The sequence below is a fragment of the Phoxinus phoxinus genome, assembly GCF_949152265.1.
Source record: "Phoxinus phoxinus genome assembly, chromosome: 2".
NCBI lineage: Eukaryota > Metazoa > Chordata > Actinopteri > Cypriniformes > Leuciscidae > Phoxinus > Phoxinus phoxinus.
In genome coordinates, this window is record NC_136877.1 from 8,436,877 (window position 1) to 8,460,032 (window position 23,156).

The 23,156-nt window shown below is 37.0% G+C and overlaps 3 protein-coding genes across 12 annotated transcripts; all 3 read left to right on the forward strand.

Annotated features, from left to right (window-relative positions):
• The first annotated feature begins 696 nt into the window (after positions 1–696).
• On the forward strand, positions 697–6,803 carry elp5 (elongator acetyltransferase complex subunit 5). 2 transcript variants are annotated; one of them, XM_079584843.1, is made up of 8 exons: positions 697–1,159; positions 1,241–1,301; positions 1,392–1,472; positions 1,646–1,857; positions 2,564–2,739; positions 2,818–2,913; positions 3,635–3,735; positions 6,121–6,803. In XM_079584843.1, the coding sequence occupies exons 1-8, from the start codon at positions 1,105–1,107 to the stop codon at positions 6,227–6,229; spliced, it is 891 nt and encodes a 296-aa protein (XP_079440969.1). In that variant the 5' UTR covers positions 697–1,104; the 3' UTR covers positions 6,230–6,803. The 2 variants fall into 2 exon arrangements, with proteins under 2 accessions (XP_079440969.1, XP_079440970.1); XM_079584844.1 differs by lacking the exon at positions 6,121–6,803 and having other exon boundaries at positions 844–1,159; positions 2,818–2,943; positions 3,579–3,695.
• A 755-nt stretch (positions 6,804–7,558) lies between these two features.
• Positions 7,559–18,518, forward strand: ctdnep1b (CTD nuclear envelope phosphatase 1b). 9 transcript variants are annotated; one of them, XM_079637311.1, is made up of 8 exons: positions 7,559–8,316; positions 8,418–8,587; positions 12,465–12,531; positions 12,730–12,848; positions 14,946–15,134; positions 15,257–15,275; positions 17,107–17,191; positions 17,287–18,518. In XM_079637311.1, the coding sequence occupies exons 2-8, from the start codon at positions 8,474–8,476 to the stop codon at positions 17,345–17,347; spliced, it is 654 nt and encodes a 217-aa protein (XP_079493437.1). In that variant the 5' UTR covers positions 7,559–8,316; positions 8,418–8,473; the 3' UTR covers positions 17,348–18,518. The 9 variants fall into 9 exon arrangements, with proteins under 9 accessions (XP_079493437.1, XP_079493433.1, XP_079493434.1 ...); XM_079637307.1 differs by having other exon boundaries at positions 7,574–8,316; positions 8,441–8,587; positions 15,257–15,368; XM_079637308.1 differs by having other exon boundaries at positions 7,574–7,741; positions 8,441–8,587; positions 15,257–15,368.
• A 638-nt stretch (positions 18,519–19,156) lies between these two features.
• gabarapb (GABA(A) receptor-associated protein b) lies at positions 19,157–22,726 on the forward strand. Its single transcript, XM_079637388.1, has 4 exons — positions 19,157–19,620; positions 21,357–21,435; positions 21,834–21,952; positions 22,029–22,726. Exons 1-4 carry the CDS (start codon positions 19,531–19,533, stop codon positions 22,092–22,094), a joined length of 354 nt encoding a protein of 117 aa, XP_079493514.1. The 5' UTR covers positions 19,157–19,530; the 3' UTR covers positions 22,095–22,726.
• The last annotated feature ends 430 nt before the right edge of the window (positions 22,727–23,156 follow it).

Sequence of the window (23,156 nt, forward strand, 5' to 3'; positions counted from 1 at the left end):
TTATTGTACATGCACGTATATATACATACACATGACATGTATATATATATATATATATATATATATATATATATATATATATATATATATAATTTTTATCATAATTTTTAAAGATGGAAATCATATTAGGTATTTTCCCCTTTTCACAATTCATAGATAGGAGTGAGGGAAATCTTGAGCTGTCACTATTATGCACTATTATGCATGTCGCATGTTATGTTGGGCCTTTAGGAAACAGAGAATTAAAAAGCTTCACTGCGTCTATATAAAAATATCCTTGCTGTTCAGACAGCATAGAGACAGACAGATCTGTTCAGACATAGAGGTTACAAAGCCGGGTTAAAAACAACGATACTGATAACACTAATCACGGTTAAAGGGATAGTCCACCCAAAAATGCTGTCCTCACTGACTCACCGTCAAGTTGTTTCAAACCTGAATGAGTTTCTTTCTTCTGCAGAACACAAAAGAAAATATTTTGAAGAATATGGTTAACCAAACAGTTGATGGGCCCCATTGACTTCCATAATATTTTTTTCCCATACAATGGAAGTCAATGGGGCCCATCAATTGTTTGGTGGTTAACCATATTCTTCAAAATATTCTCAAAAAGAAATGTATACAGCTTTGGAGCAATTTGAGGGTGAGTAAATGATGTCAGAATTGTATTTGGGTGAACTATCCCTACTATCAAATGTGTGTTAGATGAGATCAGGGTTTGTCAATCTTTTAGATGCTAGTATGGACAATGACCACCAAACATGATCATCCTCATGCAAGAGACCCAGTGCTACACTGTACAGCACAGTAGGTGGCGCTAATGCATTGCTAAAGTTTGCAAACAGCGATGCAGAAGAAAGATCGCGGGTCGAGTAGCCGCTGTGCTTATGGGTAATTGAGTATTCGCTGTAATAAAACTCGTGTTGATCGTGAATTTTACCATTACTCTCTTTATATAAACAAGAGGTTTGAATTCTACTTGGGTCGTTAAGATATTTAATCAATAGCGCTGGTGTAATAAGCCATCCAGTAACGTTAGCTTGCCAATCCCAAAAGTGATTTGTTTAGCTGTTAGCTAAGAGTGTTTAAATGAGCGTTTGAGTCATGCTGCTAGATGTGCTACAGGGAGCAGAGCCTGGAGGATTCATTCTCATTCAAGGTAACATCAATACTCTTAGCAGCTACCCTGTTTGTACATTTCTACACTTCTGAGTATTGTAAGTATGTTTGTACGTTTCAGATACTGTGAAATGCACAGGTCGGGGCATCCTCAAGTGTTTTATTAATGCAGCATTGAAGAGGTAAGTTCCTGTCTGCAGATTTTTTTAATGCATTTTTCTTTACCTCCATTAAGTTGTTACAGTGTTTGGTTTGTGTTAAATCTTTTAAAGGGGCGAGGACGTACATGTGCTGGGATTCGAGGCGAGTGAAACAGAAGTGTGTGCTGGCTTGGACAGAAGCTGTGTGCAGAAGTGAGGAAAATAAATAATATATATATAAACAAAAGCAAAAGTGTAATTCTTTAGTAGTATTAGTATATAACTGATTAATCTACTACCATTCTTTTACCATTCAGGACAGACATGCAGTCTATTTTGGGATGTTATTTATTTTGCCACTGAAATACTTTCTCGTGTGTTTAAAGGCTTCATTTTCATAAGGGTTTCCCTGATCCCCTCGGCTGGATGTGCAGATCATCTTTCACCGTCGATCAGCTCACTTCTCAACACATAACTAAGCTCATAAAAGACTCGCAGCATGCCAAAGCACCAGTACTTGTTATTGACTCACTCTCATTGGTTTTAAGACATCATGACCCTGTTGTCATCTCTCAAAGACTTCAAGTGCTCAGAAAAGGTGAAACATCTCACATTGACAAACTGTGTTGCCTTCCCTGTACACATTGTGTGATTTTGGGCTGTCCCAGACGAAACATGATAATCGTGGCGATTTCTGAGGTCGTGGCTCCTAAACGCTGGTCCTACGTCATACAGTGAGAGAGGTTCAAAGATGGCCGTTGTCACGGTCTTGCAACCAAAGATAGCCTGTGATAATTTTCTGATAGTGTTAGAAATTTAGCATGATCATCTCCCAGCGTGTTTGCTTCTACGACCTACGTCTACTGACTAGCCAATAAAAATGCTACATGAAATGGCGTAATGTTTAACGTAACATGGTGCTAAAATTTAACATGGCGCTCCGTTTACAAAATTGACTTGCCTCTTTTCCCTAGCAATGACCGCGTCCATATTCTCCTTGTTTGCTTCCTCTTTTTTTCAGCGCACATAAAAACCACAATTGCCAAAGTGATTCATCCTGCTCTATTTGTTTACCACAAGCGCATGCTGATGGCGTTTTATTCTTCTACACTAACTTGCGTCGTAGCCTACGATTCAATAGGTGTCATCATCCTAAATACATTCCCTACCCAAGTTTATTAGATCCACGTCGTACAGTGTGATTTGTAATGATCTTATAGGATTGTCTGTAGCAGGCATTAAGTGTCGACTAATTCAAGACTTAGGAAATAATGCTCTTGTTTGTGTTTTCCACTGACCACTAGGAGGAGATATTAAAACTATTATCAGTCTCCTGCATTCAGATTTGCATCTACACGGTGTTGTAGGGATTGTAAGCCACTTAGCCAGTACTGTTATCTCTGTGGCACCTGCAAACAATGAACATCATGCCGTGGCTACGACTACGCGACGCTCAAAGTCAGGCAAAGTTATGCAAGAGGTAAGAAAGACATGAGGTTTTACTCTGAATAAACGTGTGATTCTGAACTAAAATCATAAGTGTGTAATTCATTTATAGGAAGAGTATTTCAATGTGTCCGAGGACATGACCCTTTCTGTACAAGCCAAACTCCGTCAACATGGGCATGTACAGAAAGAGCAAAAAGTAGCAGAGGTGAGCAATGCCGCTTTGATTCTCAATGACTTAAAGGATAATTCCGGTATTTAACACCTTGAGTCTATATTGTAGTTTGTTTTGGATGAACAAGAGTGGTGGACAACATTTTTTTGACAATGGTTCCTCTCTCGAGTTTTTGATTATAAAAGAATTGGCCATGGACCCATTTAACATTGGAGTCAATGTGCATGTCCGAAAATGTAATTAAAACAACCTTTAACATTAGTTTTCAAAACTGTGCAACTCACCGAGTGATTAGTGATGTTAGTTGATGTTCCAGAACCAAAAAGTGTTGCGAAATACAGTTTCTGTCGTGTTTTATTCGTCATTTTGTAAAATCCCATTGTTGAAAAAATAGTTCCACTATAGCTAAATAAACGGATTGGAATCATATATTGCGACGATATATTGTTTATAATCATCAACGAACACCACTAACCACTCGGTGAGTTTAACAGTTTTGTAAACGAACATTATTGGCTGTTTTAATGACATTTTCGGACATGCACATTGACTCCAATGTTAAATGGGTCCATGGCCAATTCTATTACAGTCAAAAACTCGAGAGAGGAACCATTGTCAAAAAAATGTTGTCCACCACTCTTGTTCATCCAAAACAAACTACAATATAGACTCAAGGTGTTAAATACCGGAATTATCCTTTAAGATGGAGGTTTTTGTTGTAACTTTTTTTTGTCTTTCACTGTGATCTGAGCAGGCTGATCCAGCATCAAACTTGACCTTCAATCTACGCCTGTCTGAGGAGGAGAGAAAAGCCAAGGAGAAATTGGCACTGCCATTTGTATTTAGCAAAGAGAAGTAAGAGACCTCTATTGATGAAAACAGTGTTATCTTGTGCTATCGGAATTGTCGTAAATATGAGTTTCCTTGTTAAAAATTGAACATTGAACCTCTTTAGCTCGGAGATAATTGTAATACCCAAGTCCCAGAGTTGGGCGGGCCATAAACTTTAAACATGGCCGAGGGGAGAACGATTGCTGCTCTGACTGCTATTCTTTATTAAGGGTTAGTTCACCCACAAATTTAAATTCTGTCAGTAATTACTCACCCTCATGTTGTTCCAACCCCATCTTCGGAACACAAATTAAGATTTTTGATTAAATCTGAGAGCTGTCTCACTCCTCCATAGGCTTCTATTGTAATTGAAACTTGCCGGCCCAGAAAGTTAGTAAAGACATCGTTAAAATAGTCCAAGTGACTGCAGTGACTCAACCTTAAAGCTGCAGTCCGGCACTTTTTTGTGTTTAAAAATATCAAAAAAGACATTTTTGATAAAAAACTTAACCAGCCAGTGTTCAAAACTATCTGCTTGCCTTACCTCGATTCAAAACGGTAAGCTTGTAATAATGATTTTAATTCCAGTGGTACTGGTGGATTTCCGCGGGAATTTCGAGCATGTCTTTGCGTCATTACGTCACTTCTGTACACAGAGAGAATGAGTCCCGGCTAGTCGGCTATATAGTGTGTGTGTGGATGATGGAGGAGATTTAGCTTAGCACTTGGTATGGCGGATCCCTAAAGTTTAAAGCGACAATCACCAGTGACAACTGGAGATTCACCAGTTGTAAAACCCAAAAGACTTCGGACTTCAGAGTGGCTACAGAAAAGAAGAGACTGCAACCGAGCCCAAGCTAAAACAAGGATAAACATCGACAGGGCTTTTGAAAGGTGGCGTGAACTCCGTGTTTTAAAAGGGGTTCGAAATGTATGTGAATAAAATTTGATTATATTACAGTTTTAAATAAGCATTTGATTACACATACGTGTGTGTTTTTTATTTCAAAGAGGAACAGTTATAAGGAACATTAATTTGTTGGTATGACAATTAGAATTTATACTGCACAGAAATGAAAACTGAACTACAGGTAGCCCTAATACACATTAAATGTAGTCACGCAATAATGATGTAGTTAACATTAATAATTTGAGAACAAAATATATTTTTCACGTTTTGACGTGATATAAGCAATCGTTAGATTTAATCAGCATGATATAGCCTAGCCAACTGCAATGCTTCCCCCCACCCCCCGAATTTGGTCAGAACAAAAGTGAATGTTACTTACTGTTCAGATGACATTTACCGATGAAAATTCTAATGTTGGTTATACACTTTCAAAAAGTATACTCTGACATTGCTGATGACAGTACAGTATCCACAGCGACGCGGCAGCGACAGGTTCTCCTCAATACATTGTGTTCATCCGCGCTGTTTCATGCCGATTTACTACCCACGCACAGTTAATAATTCCGCGAATAACTGCAATTGCAGATTTCGAACAGAGATGGCGACAAAGAGGAAAAACGACGGACTGCAGCTTTAAGTTTATCGAGCGACGAGAATACTTTTTGTGCGCAAAAATAACGACTTTATTCAACTATTCACTTTCTTCTGTGTGGGCCTCTAAATGATTTCACGTTGTGTAACAGCGCAGCGCTTCTGTGTTGTACGTCAGAACGTAGGCTCACTATTGGCCAGCAATACACGCATCACACATGACCAGCTTTGGCCAATAGTGAGCCTACGTTCTGACGTACAACACAGAAGTGCTGCGCTCTTACACCGTTCTATATAGTCTTTGGTATAATTTATATACCATTAATAATATTTTGAATTCTTTTATTTTTATGTTTTCAGTTTAAAGACGTGCTTTTGTCATTTTTATTTTTCTATTTAGGTTTGATTAAAATGTATTTCTGTTTTAGCAATTTTACTACTTGAATTTGTATGTTACTTTGATACATTTTCAGTTAATTGTCAAGGCACCATTTCTAGTTTTCACATTTTTTTTTTCAGTTAGTATTTATATTTTGCTTTATTTCAGCTTTATTTCAATGAACGAAAACAAATTTTCATAGTTTTAGTTGACAATAAAAACACTGTTTGTAAAACCAATCAGATTATTTAATTAAAAATAAAAATCTGGGTTACACTTTATTTTAAGGTGCCCTTGTTATAGTTTGACTATACATATTAATTAACAACACCCTTCTTACTGTATGGTTAAAGTAGTTGGTTTAGGGTTAGTTACATGTAATTATGCATAATTTACTGTTATAGTTATTTACTCTTAAATTGGTACATGTAAAATATGTAACAAGGAAACTGTAAATGTCACCAAAATCTGAAAAATTTTGATGTCTGAGAAGTTCAGTTTTTCATGCTGCAGTTTAATCTGCTTTCAGAAAATCAGCTCTTCTGAGGCCGACTCCTGGCTCGGGACGGATCATGTACGAGCCTGATGCCAACGATGACTTTGATGAGGAGGATCCAGATGATGATCTCGATGTGTGAATGAAGACAGCCCACATCATATAAATCTGGGAATGTCAAATCCATCTTTATAAATTATTTATTTATGATTGTTTATTTTATTATGAATCAAATAGTCAGTCTGTTCTCCGCTATTACAAGACCAGCTTTGAAGATTTTATTTTGACATAAACTTCTTAGTAATGTTATGCAGTTGTTGTATTTGTGGATAAAAAGCACTTATTTTCAAGCACTGATTTGAAAATATTTAAGCATAATTGCCCAATTATGATTATTCTTGACTTATTACTAAGCTCATTTTGTACAGTTTATATCATTCTGGGTTTTTTATGTATGTGTTGTAGACATGCAGCTTTTCACTTGTTGGTGGAGATCTTGAAATAAAGCTCATGGGACGATAACCAAACTCTGTGCCATGTGAGGTCAGACATGCTCCAAACTAAATAAAGTACAATAAATGATCAATAAAATTATATTGAAAGTCCAACATGCATACAAATTGTACACATTTTTTACTTAAATGGGTGGTATAATTCCCTTTTCACAAGATGAAGAATAAATCTCTGATGTCCCCAGAGTGTGTATGTGAACTTTTAATTCAAAATACCCCACAGATATTTTTATATTGCATGTTAAAATTGTCACTTTTGAGGGTGAGCAAAAACGCCTCGTTTTGTGTCTGTCCCTTTAAATGCAAATGAGCTGCTGCTCCCGGCACCTTATTTGACTTCATAAAGAGATCGTAAAACTAATCCAAATGAATTGAGCGGTTTAGTCCAAATTATTTGAATAGAGACACAATCGCTTTATATGATGAACAGATTGAATTTAGGCTTTTATTCACATTTAAACATTAATCAGCTCAACCAAATTTTGACCTGTGAGAACAAACCTTGTTGGTTCTTGAGGAAGCTCAAACGTGCTGCGTAACACAATAATTAACTTCATTGGTTCTTGCGTGTCAAGTGAACATGCTTGAGCTTCCGTTTACTAGATCTGATGTGTGAGTTGACCAACAGAAAGCTGCTGGTTTGGAAAGTGATTTCTGTATGAGATGTGCTTCATACATCTTTACACTGACATAGACATTGGGTGTTTTTTGTCTGTGAAATATAACAAATTAAGTTAGTAACATACTGATAACAGAAAAAAGACGCTTGTCACAAACTAGCCTACTGGCGTAACAATGTAACATGCATAAAGTCGGTATGAAACGGCTTCTCGAACAAGAAAAGAAAGTAGGGAGGGGCTTGATATTGTCATGTGAAGTGATTGGATGGTTGGATAGTTGTTGTTTATGGTTGTTTGCTATTGGTCGATCTCATGTGAGTGACAGGTTGTCCCGCCCTCGCACCAGTAGATGTTGCTGCAAGAGGGAGGGGAAGTTATTTTGATTTAGGATTGAGACATGAATAAAAAACTGGATGTGCATGATTGGATTATAATAATAAATACTCCAATATGTTGAAAAGAATGTTACATTTTGATTTCATGTGGTGACTTTAAAGGGCTTCTGATTGAAGTCATATTTTGGTGAGCGAATTCAAAAGATTCACTACGCTAAATATTTTGTTTCATTTTAATAATTTCATATCACACAAAATAAGGACTTGTTTTTTTTTACTCCACCACTGTCATCAGTAAAATAAATTAAAAGACACGAACATTGTATAAGCTCCCTACGGTTTGAATTCTCACTGGTGAACACTGAATGGGAACTCAAAAGTCTTTTTTGAAAAACGCCGCGGCCACGTGAGCACAAACTTTATGTCTCTTCGCGGAAGTGACGTCAGGGAAGCGATGGCGGCCCGTGTTGCTCTACCGTATTGGCTTTAAACTGTTCTCGGCGCTGAGAAATTGTACGCTTTTTCTTTTCGCTTTCTCAAAGATTATCAAAAAGAAGCGGAATACGCATATTGTTTTTAATGTCGCAGCAGAGGGACAGTCGCACTTCTCGTGGCTTTTGGCAGAACGGAGACATTTGTTCGACACTCCAGTTTGTTTGACCATCTTAGCCATCGAGCATTTGAAGGAGCCGGACAGAGAAACTACCTCTCTAAAGATAAAGACATTCACCAAGTGATATTTAACCCACGCACTTTTTTGGGGTAAACGCTGCACTTTAGCACCCTTCACTCGTTTATTTGAATCATATCAAGACGCGTGAGGTGTGAAGTTGTGAATGGTTGGCAGGATCTTATTTCCACAGGTGTGTTGTGTTGCTCTTGTCAGCGGTGTAAATCACACCTCACGGACTCTGGTGTTATGGTTGACATGCTAAAGACCCGCCAATGTCTGCTCGGTGTGCGCACTTTCCTCGGCGTGACATCCAGGCTGTGGAGCTTCTTTTTATACATCCTCAGGAAGCACATACGAACGGTGAGTGTCCTTTTCATGTTCGAGCAACTTTTGTTTCATGACATGGCACTGAACTTTCATGCAGGTGTCTGAAGGGGAAGCAGACACCTGTCTGGAAACATACAGGTTAGTTAATCATCCTCAATCTCCTAGGTTTTGTTAATAAAGTACCCAGTGGCTTTTTATTTCATGTTTAGGTTTCTATTTGAATGTGTCCTTGTTACACCTATTTACTATAGTTACTATAAATTAGGCATAATTACATGCAGCTAACCCTAAACCAAATCCTAATCCTACCCTAACCCTATAGTAAGTACATGTAATTAATTACTATTACTCTGTACTTAAATGTGTAATTACACTGTAACAGGGACACATTAAGATAAAGTGTTACCCATGTTTATTCTGTGCAAGTGGTCTGTGATTCATTAGAGAGACACATAAGACATAGTTGGTACATGTTTGCTGGTTATGAAGAATACACTGATTCCTTAAACACACTGACATTTACAAACTAATGACAGCAGATTTGTCAACTCCTTAAATTTGTAAATGTGACACTTGACTGTGGGCATAAAGCAATAATAAACAGCCAAACATGTACCATTAGTGTAAAATAAGACTTGACACCAAAATTAGTTATTTTTCTTCAAGAAATTATGACATTTCACTATGCATCTAAAGCAGTAATGGTGACCAGGGGAGATAAGTAAATAAGACTTGACACCAAAATTAGTTGTTTTCATTTTAAATATATCTTTAATTATTTGCAACCAGTGTTATTGTTTTTACTAAAACTATTGAAAACAAGATTTTGTTAATTAAAATAATCAAGCTTAATTAAAATATAAATATTTAATGGAAAAACTTAAATAGTTGATATGAATTCAAATAAGTTTAAGAGAAAGAACCTTAAACTAAAATGTATATGATATTTTACAATAATGATCAGGATAAGATGGATAAATAATTTTTTTTTTTTTATAACATTTATAAAAATAGAGGATTCATCATTTATAACATAATAATATGTGAATATCCAGTAGGTTTTTGTTTTTAAGAAATAGCTGATAAACGAGTCACATGCTTTAGCTCAGAGTATGTAAACACGTTGGCTAGGAAAACCGGCTGTAATCCCCCTGTGCACAACAGGCTTTGGCGAGCCAGTTGTATAATAATCTTTAAGATGATCATTTAGACGCAGTTATAGAAGCATTACTCGTCTGGGACTCTGATACGGGTGCTGGAGTAGCGGACACTTCTCTGAATATGCTTTACAGTCATGCAAGCATCGGGTCGGTTCAACTTGACCTGATATTATGAATGAGTCCTTATTGAGGCCTAATGCAAGTTGGGAATAAACAGCCCCCTTTTCAAAGTCACCCTGGCAGTTTCGCTCGGCTGTTCTCTCCGAAGTTCCTCTGACAGTTTTAGACAGCTGGGAGAGCTAAAGATAGCTCAGAAGAGAGGGATTTGGAGAAAGAGAGGAAGAGTATCCACATTGTGGTGAGTGCTGGACTGTAAGCAGAGGGTCTCGGCCCTCTTAAAGAGACAGTGATCTGAGTTTGAGCTCAGTTAAATTTCTGAAGGTTGCGTACTTGAGTAAGCGGCTAATTGACCAGTTGTGAAATAAGGCAAGTTCAGGACACCTCTTAAGTTAATTTTGACTCATTAAGGGTTCTCACGGTCACGGAAACCCTTTATTATCGGCTAGATTGTCAATTTCTGGGCCTAGACATGTTTTTAATCACATATTAGGCATGGATATTTCTATAGTAAATTTTAATGATCAATTGATATTGATTATATATCATATATATGGTTATTTCTTTATCTATCTATTTATTTTACTATTATTTTTGTTTGCCAATCTTGAATATGGAGAGCAGAAATGCCCTAATGCCAATGTTTAATAATATGTGACCCTGGACCACAAAACCAGTCACATGGGTCAATTTTTTAAAATTAAGATGTATACATCATATGAAAGTTTTCCATTGATGTATGGTTTGTTAGGATATGAAAATATTTGAGAGAGAGAGAAAATTTACTGTACTTTTTATTTATTTTTTATTCTGGATAATGTAAAGTTCCACTTGTTTCAGCAGTTATAGACAAGCTTTTTTTATTGTGCTTTCATGTGATGTTTAAATGTTCTTTATTCACTTGTCGTTAGAGACTAGTTAGACTAGTGAGTTCTGAAAAGTTCAGAGTTAATAAAAGTAGGCCTAAATGTTCCATTAAAACCAGTATACAGTATCTCACTAAAGTGAGTACACCCCTCACATTTTAGCAAACATGTTAGTATCTTCTCAAGGAACAAAAACTTGGATATATTTTATAGTCGTAAATGTGCTGCTTGTATAGCAGTATATATTTACTGTCCTCTGAAAATAACTCAACACACAGCCATTATTGTCAAAATAGCTGGCAACAAAAGTGAGAACACCCTAAGTGATAATAGCTGTACGTCGTTTAACCATGCAAATCCACATGTCCTATTCATCATGTTCATGTTTTTGTCTGCTTGACAGGACCATACAAATTGTTGTATCTTGTATTAGAGCAGTTAAAAGTGTGTGCTTTGAGTACAATTCTCTCATACTGACCACTGGATGTTCAACATGGCACCTCATGCCAAATAACTCTCTAAGGATTTGAGAATTAGAATTGTTGCTTGCCACAAAGTTGACCTAGGCTATAAGGAGATTGGTAACACCCTGAAACTGAGTTATTGTACAGTGGCCAGGGTTATACAGAGGTTTTCCAAGACCGGTTCTACTCGCAACAGGAAGTTGAGTCCTCGTGCTGTGCGTCAGGTGCAGAAGCTGGCTTAAAAAAACAGACGCATGATGAGTGCTGCCAGCATTGCTTTAGAGGTTGCAGAAGGTCAGCTTGTTGTCAGTGCTCAGACCATACACCGCACACTGCGACAAGTCAGTTTGCATGGCCGTCGTCCCAGAAGGAAGGCTCTTCTGAAGCTGGCTCACAAGAAAGCCTGCAAACCGTTTGCTGAAAGCAACCTGACCAAGAGCATGAATTACTGGAACCATGTCCTATGGTCTGATGAGACTAAGATAAACTTGTTTGGCTCAGATGGTGTCCAGCATGTGTGGCGATGCCCTGCTGAAGAGTACCAGGAAGATTGTGTCTAATCTACAGTCAAGCAAGGTGGTGGTATCATCATGGTCTGGTGCTGCATGTCATGAGTGCTGCTGGTACTGGGGAGCTGAGCTTCATTGAGGGAAACATGGTTTCCAACGTGTACTGTGACATTCTGGAGCAGAACATGATGCCCTCCCTTCAGAAACTGGGTCACACGGCAAAACGACCCCAAACACACTGCCAAGATGACAACTGCCTTGCTGAGGAAGCTGAAGGTGATGGAGTGGACAAGTATGTCTCCAGACCTGAACCTTATTGAGCACCTGTGGGGCGTCCTCAAGCGAAAGGGGGAGAAGCACCATGTGTCTAACATCCAGCAACTCCGTGATGACATTATGGAGGAGTGGAAGAGGATCCCAGCAACAATCTGTGCAGCTCTGGTGAAATCACAAAATATTGACACATTGGAGACATGTTCACTTAGGGTGTTCTCACTTTTGTTGCCAGCTATTTTGACAATAATGGCTGTGTGTTGAGTTATTTTCAGAGGACAGTAAATATATACTGCTATACAAGCAGCACATTGACTACTGTATAATATATCCAAGTTTAATTTCTATTGTATTGTCCCTTGAGAAGATTTGCTAAAATGTGAGGGGTGTACTTACTTTTGTGAGATACGGTATCTTGCTAAATAAACTGTAAACAGTGTGCACACAATGTCCTCTGCTGCATTGAACATGTGTCATGTACTGAGGTGGCTGTTTCCTGTTTTGTCATCTTCCTGTTCTAGATAATCCAGTATCAAACAGTGCGATATGACATTTTACCATTGTCCCCCATTTCCAGAAACCGACTCAGTGAGTATATCTTTTCTTCTCCTCAAGATAGACGTTATTATTATGACAAGTTACATAAAGCTGTCGGTGAGATTTAACATGCCCATTCTGAGTGTTATTTGTCTTTCAGAAATCTGAATTTAGACAGTGTTGTGTTTGTGTGAAGTCTTTTCATATATGTTGACTGACCTGTCAATTTGTGTTTGTATTCATGTTCAGACACCGTTAAGCGAAAGATCCTAGTTTTAGATCTTGACGAGACATTGATCCATTCGCATCACGATGGAGTCCTCAGACCTACAGTACGGCCTGGTACACCGCCAGACTTCATCCTCAAAGTAAGATGAAACATTTAAAATTTGCACTAAAAAATGCACATCTATAGACCAACGCTGATTAAAAACCTAGAAATATCAGGTATTGTGATTCCAGTCCAGGAAAATTCATGGAAATTTCTATTTACTGTGAAGTTTTTTTTAGTTATGCTTGGCTCTAAAATAGTTCATTATCTAGCAGCTGCTCTTTATTGCTCTTACAAAATAAAGATTTTTCTTATATTAAAATTCATACAATAAATTAAAAACTATTGAAATCATAAATACTATTTTTTATATTATATTTTATATTATCAGGGCTGTACGTTAACTTTTTTTGAACATTCCTATGATATTGCTGTAGCTGATGCTACAGATGTTGAAATTGTTATCAATCACCCCCGTTTAGAGGTGGGTGATGATTTATTCTGTTGGTTTTGAGTTTATGGGCCAAATTAAATAAATATGAATAGAAGTCTCATAAAACGATATTAACAAAGAGCCCATTTTTCATGAGCATATTTTCCCAGGAAAATTATTAACTGCGCTATATTGCACTGTCTGTACAAATCACAAGTACACGGAGTCTTAATAAAAGAAATACATTCATCACTCTTGTTATTTTTGTTAACTTCATGACAAATGCATAAAATGTAAAACAAGAAGGGCATGTGAACAACATAACGGTTGCTTGCATTCTTCTGCGGTTGGCTTGTCAGTATCGCGGTATTACAATATTGCGGTTATTGCTTCAGCCATTGCTACATGCTTGACATAGGCACTGTTTACACCTGGTATTAAGATGTGTTTTGGTCGATTGGAGCACAAGTAGGCGAGGCAGACACATTCCTGTTTTAATCCGTCTCTTTTGTCCACTTTCAAACACTTCTGTCCTGATTTCTCTGAGGGGAGGGTCTATTGGGTGGGTAAATGTATGGGTCTTACATTACAAAAGCAAGGTCAAATGTGTTTTGACTACCTCTGGGAGTGGTCGAAAGTGGACAAGCTCAAAGCGTTTTGGACCCCGTTTACACCTGTATTTAGCGTCATCTACTTGTGATCCGATCGACCAAAACGAATCTTAATACCAGGTGTAAACAGCCATAAAGACTACTCAAACTACTTCTCACTACTACTTTTTGTTGGTTAGTACCGGTATTTATTTTTCCAAAAATCTCCCTATCATTTTAGAAAATAGTAAAACTGCGAGCATGTGAACTATAAGCACATCTGAGGTGCAAGTCAGCGATGCTAGGTCAAAGTAAAACAAGGCTTGAGTCAGTGCACATGATTCGCAGCTTATTGCGCTTATGTTCTGTTTCTCAATCATGCATGTTTGTTTATCACTCTAATGTGTCAGTAAACTTTAAGCAGTGGCTACTTCGTTTCGCGAATGTATTTATGTAACGTGATGTCATGAAATGGCTCTCGTTTCATCACTATGAAAGCTCCAGCGCATATGAGTGGGAAAAAAAGTCACATTATACAAACAAACAGGTCTGTCTTACACGTGTGTTACTGTGGTAAGTTTTGTTATGGCAATTTTTGATTCTCACTGATCAGTAGTAGATATTACAAGGTAGTCTGCTCTGTGTCACATGTTTCTATTGTATGCATGTTTGGGTACCTGGGGAAGTGGCTGAGTGTGACACTTTAAGAGCATATGGGACAGGACCTTTGATCCTAGTATTGACTTTTGGTGGTCCTAAGTGACAACTGATAAACAGAAACTTATATAACAATGGGTCTCTTATCTATTGAGGGCATGGCAGAAAGAAACCTGCTGGAGAAAGACCTTGATATGGTATAAAGGCTGCCCACGATGTCTCACGCACCCTGCAGCGTAACAACAACTGTGTGGCGACTGAACCTTCTTGCAAGAATAAATACTTTTCTTTTTATAAATTTGACTCTGAGTGTCTCTTACGCAGTGATGATGTTTAGTGAGTTTTTTTTTTTTGCCACAACAGTTTTTATCGTGCAGAACAATTTTTCGTAGCATGTTGCACTGTACAGCCCTGATTAGTAATATTATTAAAATCCTTCTCGTGTAATCATGAATCCCTGTTATTTTCACCCAAATGTCTTTCATTTTCTCATGTAAACTGTCATTTTTTTCAGGTGGTAATAGACAAACACCCAGTCAGATTCTTTGTACATAAAAGGCCGCATGTCGACTTCTTCTTAGAGGTGGTCAGTCAGTGGTATGAGTTAGTAGTGTTCACTGCTAGTATGGAGATCTATGGCTCTGCAGTAGCTGATAAGCTGGATAACAACAAGGGAATCCTAAAAAGAAGATACTACAGACAGGTAACCACTGAAACTCTTTACATTTCATTGTTCTTAAACCTTTCCTATGAGAAATATGGAAAAGGCAGAAATTAGTCAAGGATATATTTCAACAATACTCTCCGTTTCTTTATCTTGTGCAGCACTGTACACTGGATTCAGGTAGTTATATTAAAGACCTGTCCGTTGTACATGATGACTTATCAAGTGTAGTCATTCTTGACAACTCGCCAGGGGCATATCGGAGTCATCCAGGTAAGACTATAACGTGATTTCAACAACGCGCTGTAGTTTGCACTGCTTCCTTTGCAGGATTAACTTGTGTGCGAGCAGTTGCCCAGCTGGTCTCACTGCATGATATCTGTGGTTGTGTACTTTAGGCCATTTCAGCCTCACCGTGTTTAGCATGTTCAGCATCACAGTAATGTATGCCATATGCAAAAACAGGATTTAATATAATATATAGTCTATAGGATTTATATATATCATATATTATATAGTCTAACTTTTAGAATCCAAACAATTCCTGATGAATTCCCCCATTTCTTTTAATGAATTTTACTCTGAAATGCATTACATTATGGAAGTAAATTATAAAGTTGACTTTTGAAGTTGAAATTGATCATACACATACATATAATGAACATCTGAACTTTAGGATGCAAAGTCAATGAGTAAATAGAAAAACAGCAGTCAGTCAATACCAATTTAAACATCACTTTAGAACGAATTGATCAATGAATGAATAGCTTAGTCTTGAATAAAACACATTTTACTGCTCTGTGATGTTTTTTTGTTGTCAAATGAGAGAAATTTCACCAGACAAACAAGGTCCACTGTCTGTTGTCATTGTCAATAGTGTAGCGATGTATGAAGTCACTTTCAAACCAAGTAGATTTCTGTTGGTCAGTGCAGCGAATCCATAAATGTAACCGCACATTTAGTCACAAATGTATATATATAGATTAAAATGTATGGTTGCCGTCCAATGATGGTAGTATATATAAATAAACTTTTTTTTCCCCTTTTTTTTCTGTTTTACCTGGACTGAGAAATTCCAGTTTATTTGTCAGCAAAAGTCCATTTAACAAGCTCCAGGGCTTTCGTGAAAACTACAGATTATACTTCCACGTTTTTGTATCCCCGCCCACTGAGAGTCGGATCGACAGAGGGTTATTAACAAAACTGTTATTGTTACGGAATGTTTATTACTGAAAAATGTATAGTACTTCTACTCTTTAAACAGAATTATTGTAAAAAATACTATGGCAACAGCCTACATGACGGCATTTTGTTTCGGTTGGTTTGGCAGAAGGTGCTCCCCGTTCCTCTTCTTCCAAATGAACAGATGAAATGGCGGTTTCTTTCGTTTTTTCCCCTCTGTTTCATCTAAAACACTGTGTTCATAGTCATTCAGTTTAAAATGTAGACTACAAACACAGAGGTTTTTCAGATTTTCCGTCGCAGTGTCCCGTCGTCTCCGTATTTACTATTCTTTGCAGCCTTTAGCTTCTACCTACAACACTCTGGATCCTTCACTGGAAACCGAAAATAACTCCGGCTAAACGTTTATTCTTTGCATTCTTACAACAGTGTTGACTTGTATTGTTCCTGGGTGCGTCTAAAATTTCCTACTCAAGCAAAGCGGTATTTGACTGGTCAAGCCTATCCAATAGCAGACTTGGAGTGGCCTTGGACGACAACATGCCCAGTGCATTATGGGTGTTTTCCTACCTGTTAAATTTAAGTTTTCCTACCTATTTGGCAAAAGGGAAGATAACAGCCTTTTTTCTTTGTTTTCTCTAGTCAGGTAGCACCGATTTCAGAAATTATTTCTAACGTATAGACTTCCAAGTTTTCTTGAAAGCCCATTTTTTTATTAAATTACCCATTTATTATGAAAGTTCTACTGGGGAAAAAGTGGTTTTCCTCCAGAACGTGTTTGGTTTGAATGTGTAATTGTTTTCTACATTTCTTTTATTCTGACCCATAGATAATGCAATACCTATAAAGTCATGGTTTAGTGACCCCAGTGACACAGCACTTCTTAACCTGCTGCCCATGCTGGATGCACTAAGGTAAGGATCTTAAAAGTAACTAAAACATGGAACAATTTTTATGCTGTTCACTTGAAATCTTGATAGGACCACTTCATTATGTGTTGCCTCTTCAGGTTCACCGCAGACGTACGGTCCGTCCTGAGCAGAAATCTCCACCAGCATCGACTCTGGTGATCATCCGACCGAGGACTTTCTTCAAGTCCGTTCTTTTTTTTGTTTCGTTTTGTCGAACTGCTTCCCTATCTGACATCCGCCTGATCATTCTCCCCCGACTCTTGACTCATCGCCTTCCAAAAACGGCCTTACATGAGGTCTATCCGGAGGAGAGTCAATCCTGAACTCAAAGGGGATGGAAAAAGCAAACTTTAGGATGTTTCAGGAAGCTTTTTTGCCTACGTTTTTTTTCCCTTCTTCAGAATGGAGTCTCTGCCTTACAGTTCTACCTATGCTGATCGTGTGCGAGTTATGTTTGTGCTATGTGTGTATGAGGACATCTGCTGTTTTTCTTTTTAATTATTTGAAGATATGGAGTGACTGGATACTGAAGCAAGATAAAAACAGACCTTTTCATGACTTGCGCCTTCGATTCCAGTTTGGGACGTCATACCTCACTTCTAAAGGTGGCGCAAACGGAGATCTACTAAACAGACTGGCTGAAGAAAAAAAAAGAGCCACAGAAACTCTGCACATCTAATAGAGTTCACTGGAAAAACTATTGATGACACAGACCAGTTGGGTTATTGTTGTAGAGTTGTGTATGCTATTATTGAGGTACTGTCTTGGAAAACATGGGTTTTAACGACTTCTGTATGGTAGACCTGTCCAAATTCAGAATGTGGAAGATAGTATTATCCATATTCTGCAGCAAATTCTTAATTTTTTTTTATTCTGGTCAATTGTCATTCTGTTTTATTTTTGGCAGAAAATGAATTTATCATGATTATCAGGGAGGATGTAATAGAATATGTGCTTTGAAGAAGCTAAACGACAGATTTTAAGCCTTTCTGCTCTAATTCTTCTCTACAAGAATGTATGTGGTTGGTTATGAAATCCTACCGCTTGGGCGCCTTTTTACAAAAAAAAAAATTCTTTCCTGAAAATGTAATAATGACAAGACTTGAATTTATAAAACATGTACTTCAGTGTATTGAAGAGCTGACTGAGCAACAGACACCCTTTTTTTTTTTTTACTCAAGGCCTTGTTGGTTTCTCTGTGCACCTGTCAGATAATGTCAATTCTGTTCTCATCAATCAAACACTTGTTAAGTCTCAAGGCAGCTTCCTGGGACACAAGGAGTCCATAGACCTGTGCACGTTACTAATAAAAACGTGACACTATCTCATACTCTGGGTTCAGTTTCCTTTTACTGTCTTCTTAATACTATACTCTGCTAAATGTTGGAAGTAGGCAACAAATGTCATATTCCCTTTTGCTGCACTAAAAAAAAAAAAAAGATTATTTTTTATTTTTTATTTTTTTTTACAAATAATAGTATATGCGTGTACACACGCTCTTTCTCACTCTCCTAGGCAAAATAAGAAAAAATGTGCCAAGCCAAAAATGGTAAGATATTTAGTGGTCTTTTAATTGTCTACCATTTTAATCACAAATCACTGGTCAGGATATGTGTGTGTGTATAAAGAGAGAGATCGTTATAATTGTGTACGATAATAACTTTTAGTCACTATACTTACCTGACTTTTTTTTTCTTCTTCTTGTTTTAAGCATAAACTTGATTAAATTGTTCGAGGGAATTCAAGTATTTTTACTGGACAAGACAAAAGCCGATTACTGGTATATATATTTGCAGTGTAATAATGCGGTGTCCGTGTAGGTCTTAAATTATTTTATTTTTTAATGTTAACTTTTTACAAGCAAAGAGAACAGTTGTAGACGTTAAGAGCGATTAATATAAATGTTTATATCAATAAATGACCGTTTGCATATTTGCTCTTATTAAACACCTCTGCGTCACTTTTAATACCGGAAGTGAGGGCAGACAATCATATGACTGACCGGAGCACCGCGCTTTACAATTCTACAGTGTGTACAACCGAGAAAGTAGTCCCTACCTTACAAATAACAACGAAATGTCAGAAAACACTTTAGTAACAATCGAGCACCTTCAATAAGTCTTGCGTCAAATACTTTAAATATTATGGGTTTTTTCAGGATGCGTGGTTTTCAGAAAAAATGAGTTTGAGTTGACAAAAATAATGTAAATATAGTGTGCCCGTATTAATGCGCGCAGAAGGAAAAGCAAAGCACTAGCAGTTGTGTATGAGAGAGAAGCGTTGGTTACATTTCTGACACTTCTGTGTGTTTCTGAGACACATTTACTCTTGCTTTAGCAACCATGAAGTTTCAATACAAAGAAGAGCATCCTTTTGAGAAGAGGCGATCAGAGGGAGAGAAAATCAGGAAGAAATATCCAGACAGGGTTCCTGTAAGTCGGTTTGTATCGTTTGAAATGTGTAAACAGAAGCTCGCGTTTTAGGGAACCACAACAAACCAGTAAAACATGAAATGCGTGATTGATCTATCTACATTATTTGAACGTTTCGTCCGTGACAAAACAAACTCAACTTGTGTTCATTTGTTCTTTCTAAGCATAAGTTACACGAACAAAAACAGCTTTAGCTTCAGTAGCACGTGAAGGGCGAAACTGCTGAAGGCCTCGTTGATTTATCATCTGAAATTCTTTATTATTATGATTAAAATGTTTAGTCTAACCATGTTATGCTTGTTAATAGGGTATTTGAACGGTTATAAAATCAAATCACTTTTTTCAAATCTTTTTTGAAAGGCGAACAATTCAACACTCATTCAGCTCGTTTTGTTTTTATGGTCTCATCTGCATTAATCCGCAAGGCTTTATAATTTTTTTTTACTTAATTAAGTGCAATGCGGTGTATATGTGTGTATACACTTATTTAAATTTTGTTTATGGGTAAAATAATACATTCAGGACCATGTTGAAGTGGTGAACCTTAAAATAGCCTCGATGTCCTATACAGTCAACATGTTTACATTCAGAAGGTTGACTTTGTTTACCTTATAACCAAGCAAGTAAAACAACTAAACAAGCAATAGTCTAAATATTACATTTTGAAATCATTTTAATATTGATTTCATCATATTCCTTTTGTTTAGATCACTTACAACCAAAATAAGGTGGTGTTTTGTAGCATTTAAAAAAGTGTGCGAGACATTTTATATCTGGTTCAAATGATTAAATTAAGTGCCCAAATATGACTGATAATTCTAAAATCAACATCGACTGTAGAAGTAGCTCTAGTATTGTACACAATATAACACCGTGTCTACGTTTTACAGCTCTGTAATGTCCTGTGTATTGGTAGAATTTGGTGTAATGGTTAGGCTTTTTTGAAAAAGTTCACACATTGGCTGTTCGTAGTCATTGAATATTTTACATTATAGATGTTGTATAGTCTCAGTATAGAAATAAGCAGTATAGTCTACTTGTTCAACAGTTATTGTTCAACATTGTGGCTGATATATAGATTTTATTCAACACGTAAACAAATTGCTCTGCGTTTCTTTCTTTTCCTATGGGTGAACAGCCAATGTGTGACTCGTCAAATGAGTTTTCAGTTGTTGTTTTTTCAGATATCATATCTTAGAAACTCTTAAAACAACTTTTGAAACACTCATTTTGAGGAAACTATTTTTATCAAACAAAAAACCAGCTACACATTCAACAAGACTCACATCTGAGTAAGTGAATGCTTTCACTGTTTTCACAGCTACAGGTCACTGACGTCTGAAGAGAGTCATGGCTGCTTATATTTCATATACGTTATGTTTGCTAACAGAAGAATTGCTACTATTGTTACTGTCAGGTGGTATTTTCCCCCAAACAAACAAACAAAAATCATGAATCTTTTAGATTGTAGCATGTAGCAACACAGAAGTCTTAAGTAGTCTTGGGTCCAAAAGTGTTTTGTATAGTTATCTTGTTCCTCATCTGCAACCTAATTATCAAAAATAGCACAGCTTTTCTCAGATCCTCTTTGCACCAAGTAAAAAAATCACCCCTGGTAGGCTTGAATATGTACAGTGCAAAAATCAATCGAAAGTAAATCATCATTCAGTTTCCTATAATGGTTAGTTAACTCTACCATTTCAACACTAAAAAGTGTGTATTTGATTCTGTACTAGGTAATTGTGGAAAAAGCTCCTAAAGCCAGAATAGGTGACCTAGACAAGAAGAAATACCTGGTCCCCTCTGACCTGACGGGTAAGTCATTTATGTCTCTAATTTTTTTTTTAAAGGATCGTCATTTACAATGTCAGTGATGTTGAGTCAGATACATTTGTGTTGAGCTTTTCTATGTTGGCATAGTAAAAGTACTTATTAAAGTGCCCCTATTATGCTATTTTAAAGATTCCTAATTTTGTTTTGGAGTCTCCTACAATAGGTTAACATGCATCCAAGGGAAAAAACCCACTGTAATTGACCCCCCCCCCCCCCCCCCCCCTTTAATCTTTATAACTTTGTCTTTTACATTCACAAACACAGCCATATAACACACTACATGTAAGGTAATATCTGATAAAGCGTAATAGGGGCACTGTCAAGTATGTTTTTCTTTCTATAGTTTTTTTATATTATGGATTTTGTTGTTGTTGTTGTAGTGGGCCAGTTTTACTTTCTCATCCGAAAACGAATCCACCTGAGAGCCGAGGATGCTCTCTTCTTCTTCGTAAACAATGTCATTCCCCCTACCTCTGCCACCATGGGCCAGTTGTACCAGGTATTTCACTCTTTCCTCATCAATTTCAAAGTCGTTTTATTTTGCTCCTCTGATAATTTCATGTTCTCGCACACAGGAACATCACGAAGAAGACTTCTTCCTTTACATCGCCTACAGTGACGAGAGTGTGTATGGAGAATAGAGCCAAAGGGAAATGACCCTCACCCTCCTCTCTTTCTTCCTTTTAAAACAATATATAGACATCATTCTGGCAGCCTAGAGCTCCCAGAACTGAAGTATCAGATGCACTTTTGCTTTAATTCGATCATTTCATGTTTTTATCCTTTCATTTCTGATGCTTGTTAGAATTTACCAAGAAGTAGTTTATCCATTTTTCGTTATTCCTACAAAATGGTGTCTTACAAAACTGTCAGGCACTAGCTCTAATACAATGGAAATGTCACTGATACTGTTACATTTTGAATTGATTTCAGCTTTTGTGTCCTAGTCATGCTCATTTTTAATGTTTCTGACCATAAACGAATGTTTGCTCTTTCTAGATGGTTTCTAACTAGCATGTGCAGTCCAGCACTCGCTGGTCAGTCAGTTGAGAATTCGCACTAAAGTGTATTCTGTTATCAGTTAAGTCTAATATGCTGTTGTTACTTTGATTTACTTTTATTATTGTACCTAAAAATGTAGCTGGGTAGATTTATTTTAAGTTGTAAATCTAAAGTGCAAGTTTTATTTGCAGTTTTGTTTTTTCTTATCTTGGTATTCAGCTGTATTTCTGGTACCCTTGACGATGACCATATAAACCAAACGCACGCAAAAGTTGTCTGTCCTCATTTTATCTTACCATCTGGTAAAGTAAACAAAGCGTTATGCTTAATATGGAAGCTTAGAGGGAAACAGCTGTGCAACAATTAAATATTGCAGATGAAAACTTTACTGTCAGCCGCTGTCTGTCCACAATTATAATATCTTGCTTGTTTCCTCTGGTCACATTTTCACAACTGTGAGATATATATATATCTCCAGACAAGTTTCCTGGTTGTCAGAGGACAAATGATTGAGTACGGTGTGTGTATATATATTTATATATGTATATATATATATGTATATTATATTCATATTTTATATACACACGAGTAAATCCAGACTTTTATGGTTGTCACTGTCAGAGGATAAATGATTGAGTAAAGTATATATATAATATTCACACACATATATGACGTACAACATGGTTTATTTTTAGAAGTTA

What these genes read in the sequence shown, in the direction of transcription:
- elp5 (XM_079584843.1), top strand. Translation starts at nt 1,105, where the DNA reads ATGCTGCTAGATGTGCTACAGGGAGCAGAGCCTGGAGGATTCATTCTC. An exon ending in ATTAATGCAGCATTGAAGAG is followed by an intron (nt 1,302 to 1,391) that starts GTAAGTTCCTGT and finishes AATCTTTTAAAG; the next exon opens with GGGCGAGGACGTACATGTGC. An exon ending in TTTGTATTTAGCAAAGAGAA is followed by an intron (nt 3,736 to 6,120) that starts GTAAGAGACCTC and finishes ATCTGCTTTCAG; the next exon opens with AAAATCAGCTCTTCTGAGGC.
- ctdnep1b (XM_079637307.1), top strand. Translation starts at nt 8,474, where the DNA reads ATGGTTGACATGCTAAAGACCCGCCAATGTCTGCTCGGTGTGCGCACT. An exon ending in AAAGAAGATACTACAGACAG is followed by an intron (nt 15,135 to 15,256) that starts GTAACCACTGAA and finishes TATCTTGTGCAG; the next exon opens with CACTGTACACTGGATTCAGG. An exon ending in CCCATGCTGGATGCACTAAG is followed by an intron (nt 17,192 to 17,286) that starts GTAAGGATCTTA and finishes TTGCCTCTTCAG; the next exon opens with GTTCACCGCAGACGTACGGT.
- gabarapb (XM_079637388.1), top strand. Translation starts at nt 19,531, where the DNA reads ATGAAGTTTCAATACAAAGAAGAGCATCCTTTTGAGAAGAGGCGATCA. An exon ending in GGTCCCCTCTGACCTGACGG is followed by an intron (nt 21,436 to 21,833) that starts GTAAGTCATTTA and finishes TTGTTGTTGTAG; the next exon opens with TGGGCCAGTTTTACTTTCTC. An exon ending in CCATGGGCCAGTTGTACCAG is followed by an intron (nt 21,953 to 22,028) that starts GTATTTCACTCT and finishes TCTCGCACACAG; the next exon opens with GAACATCACGAAGAAGACTT.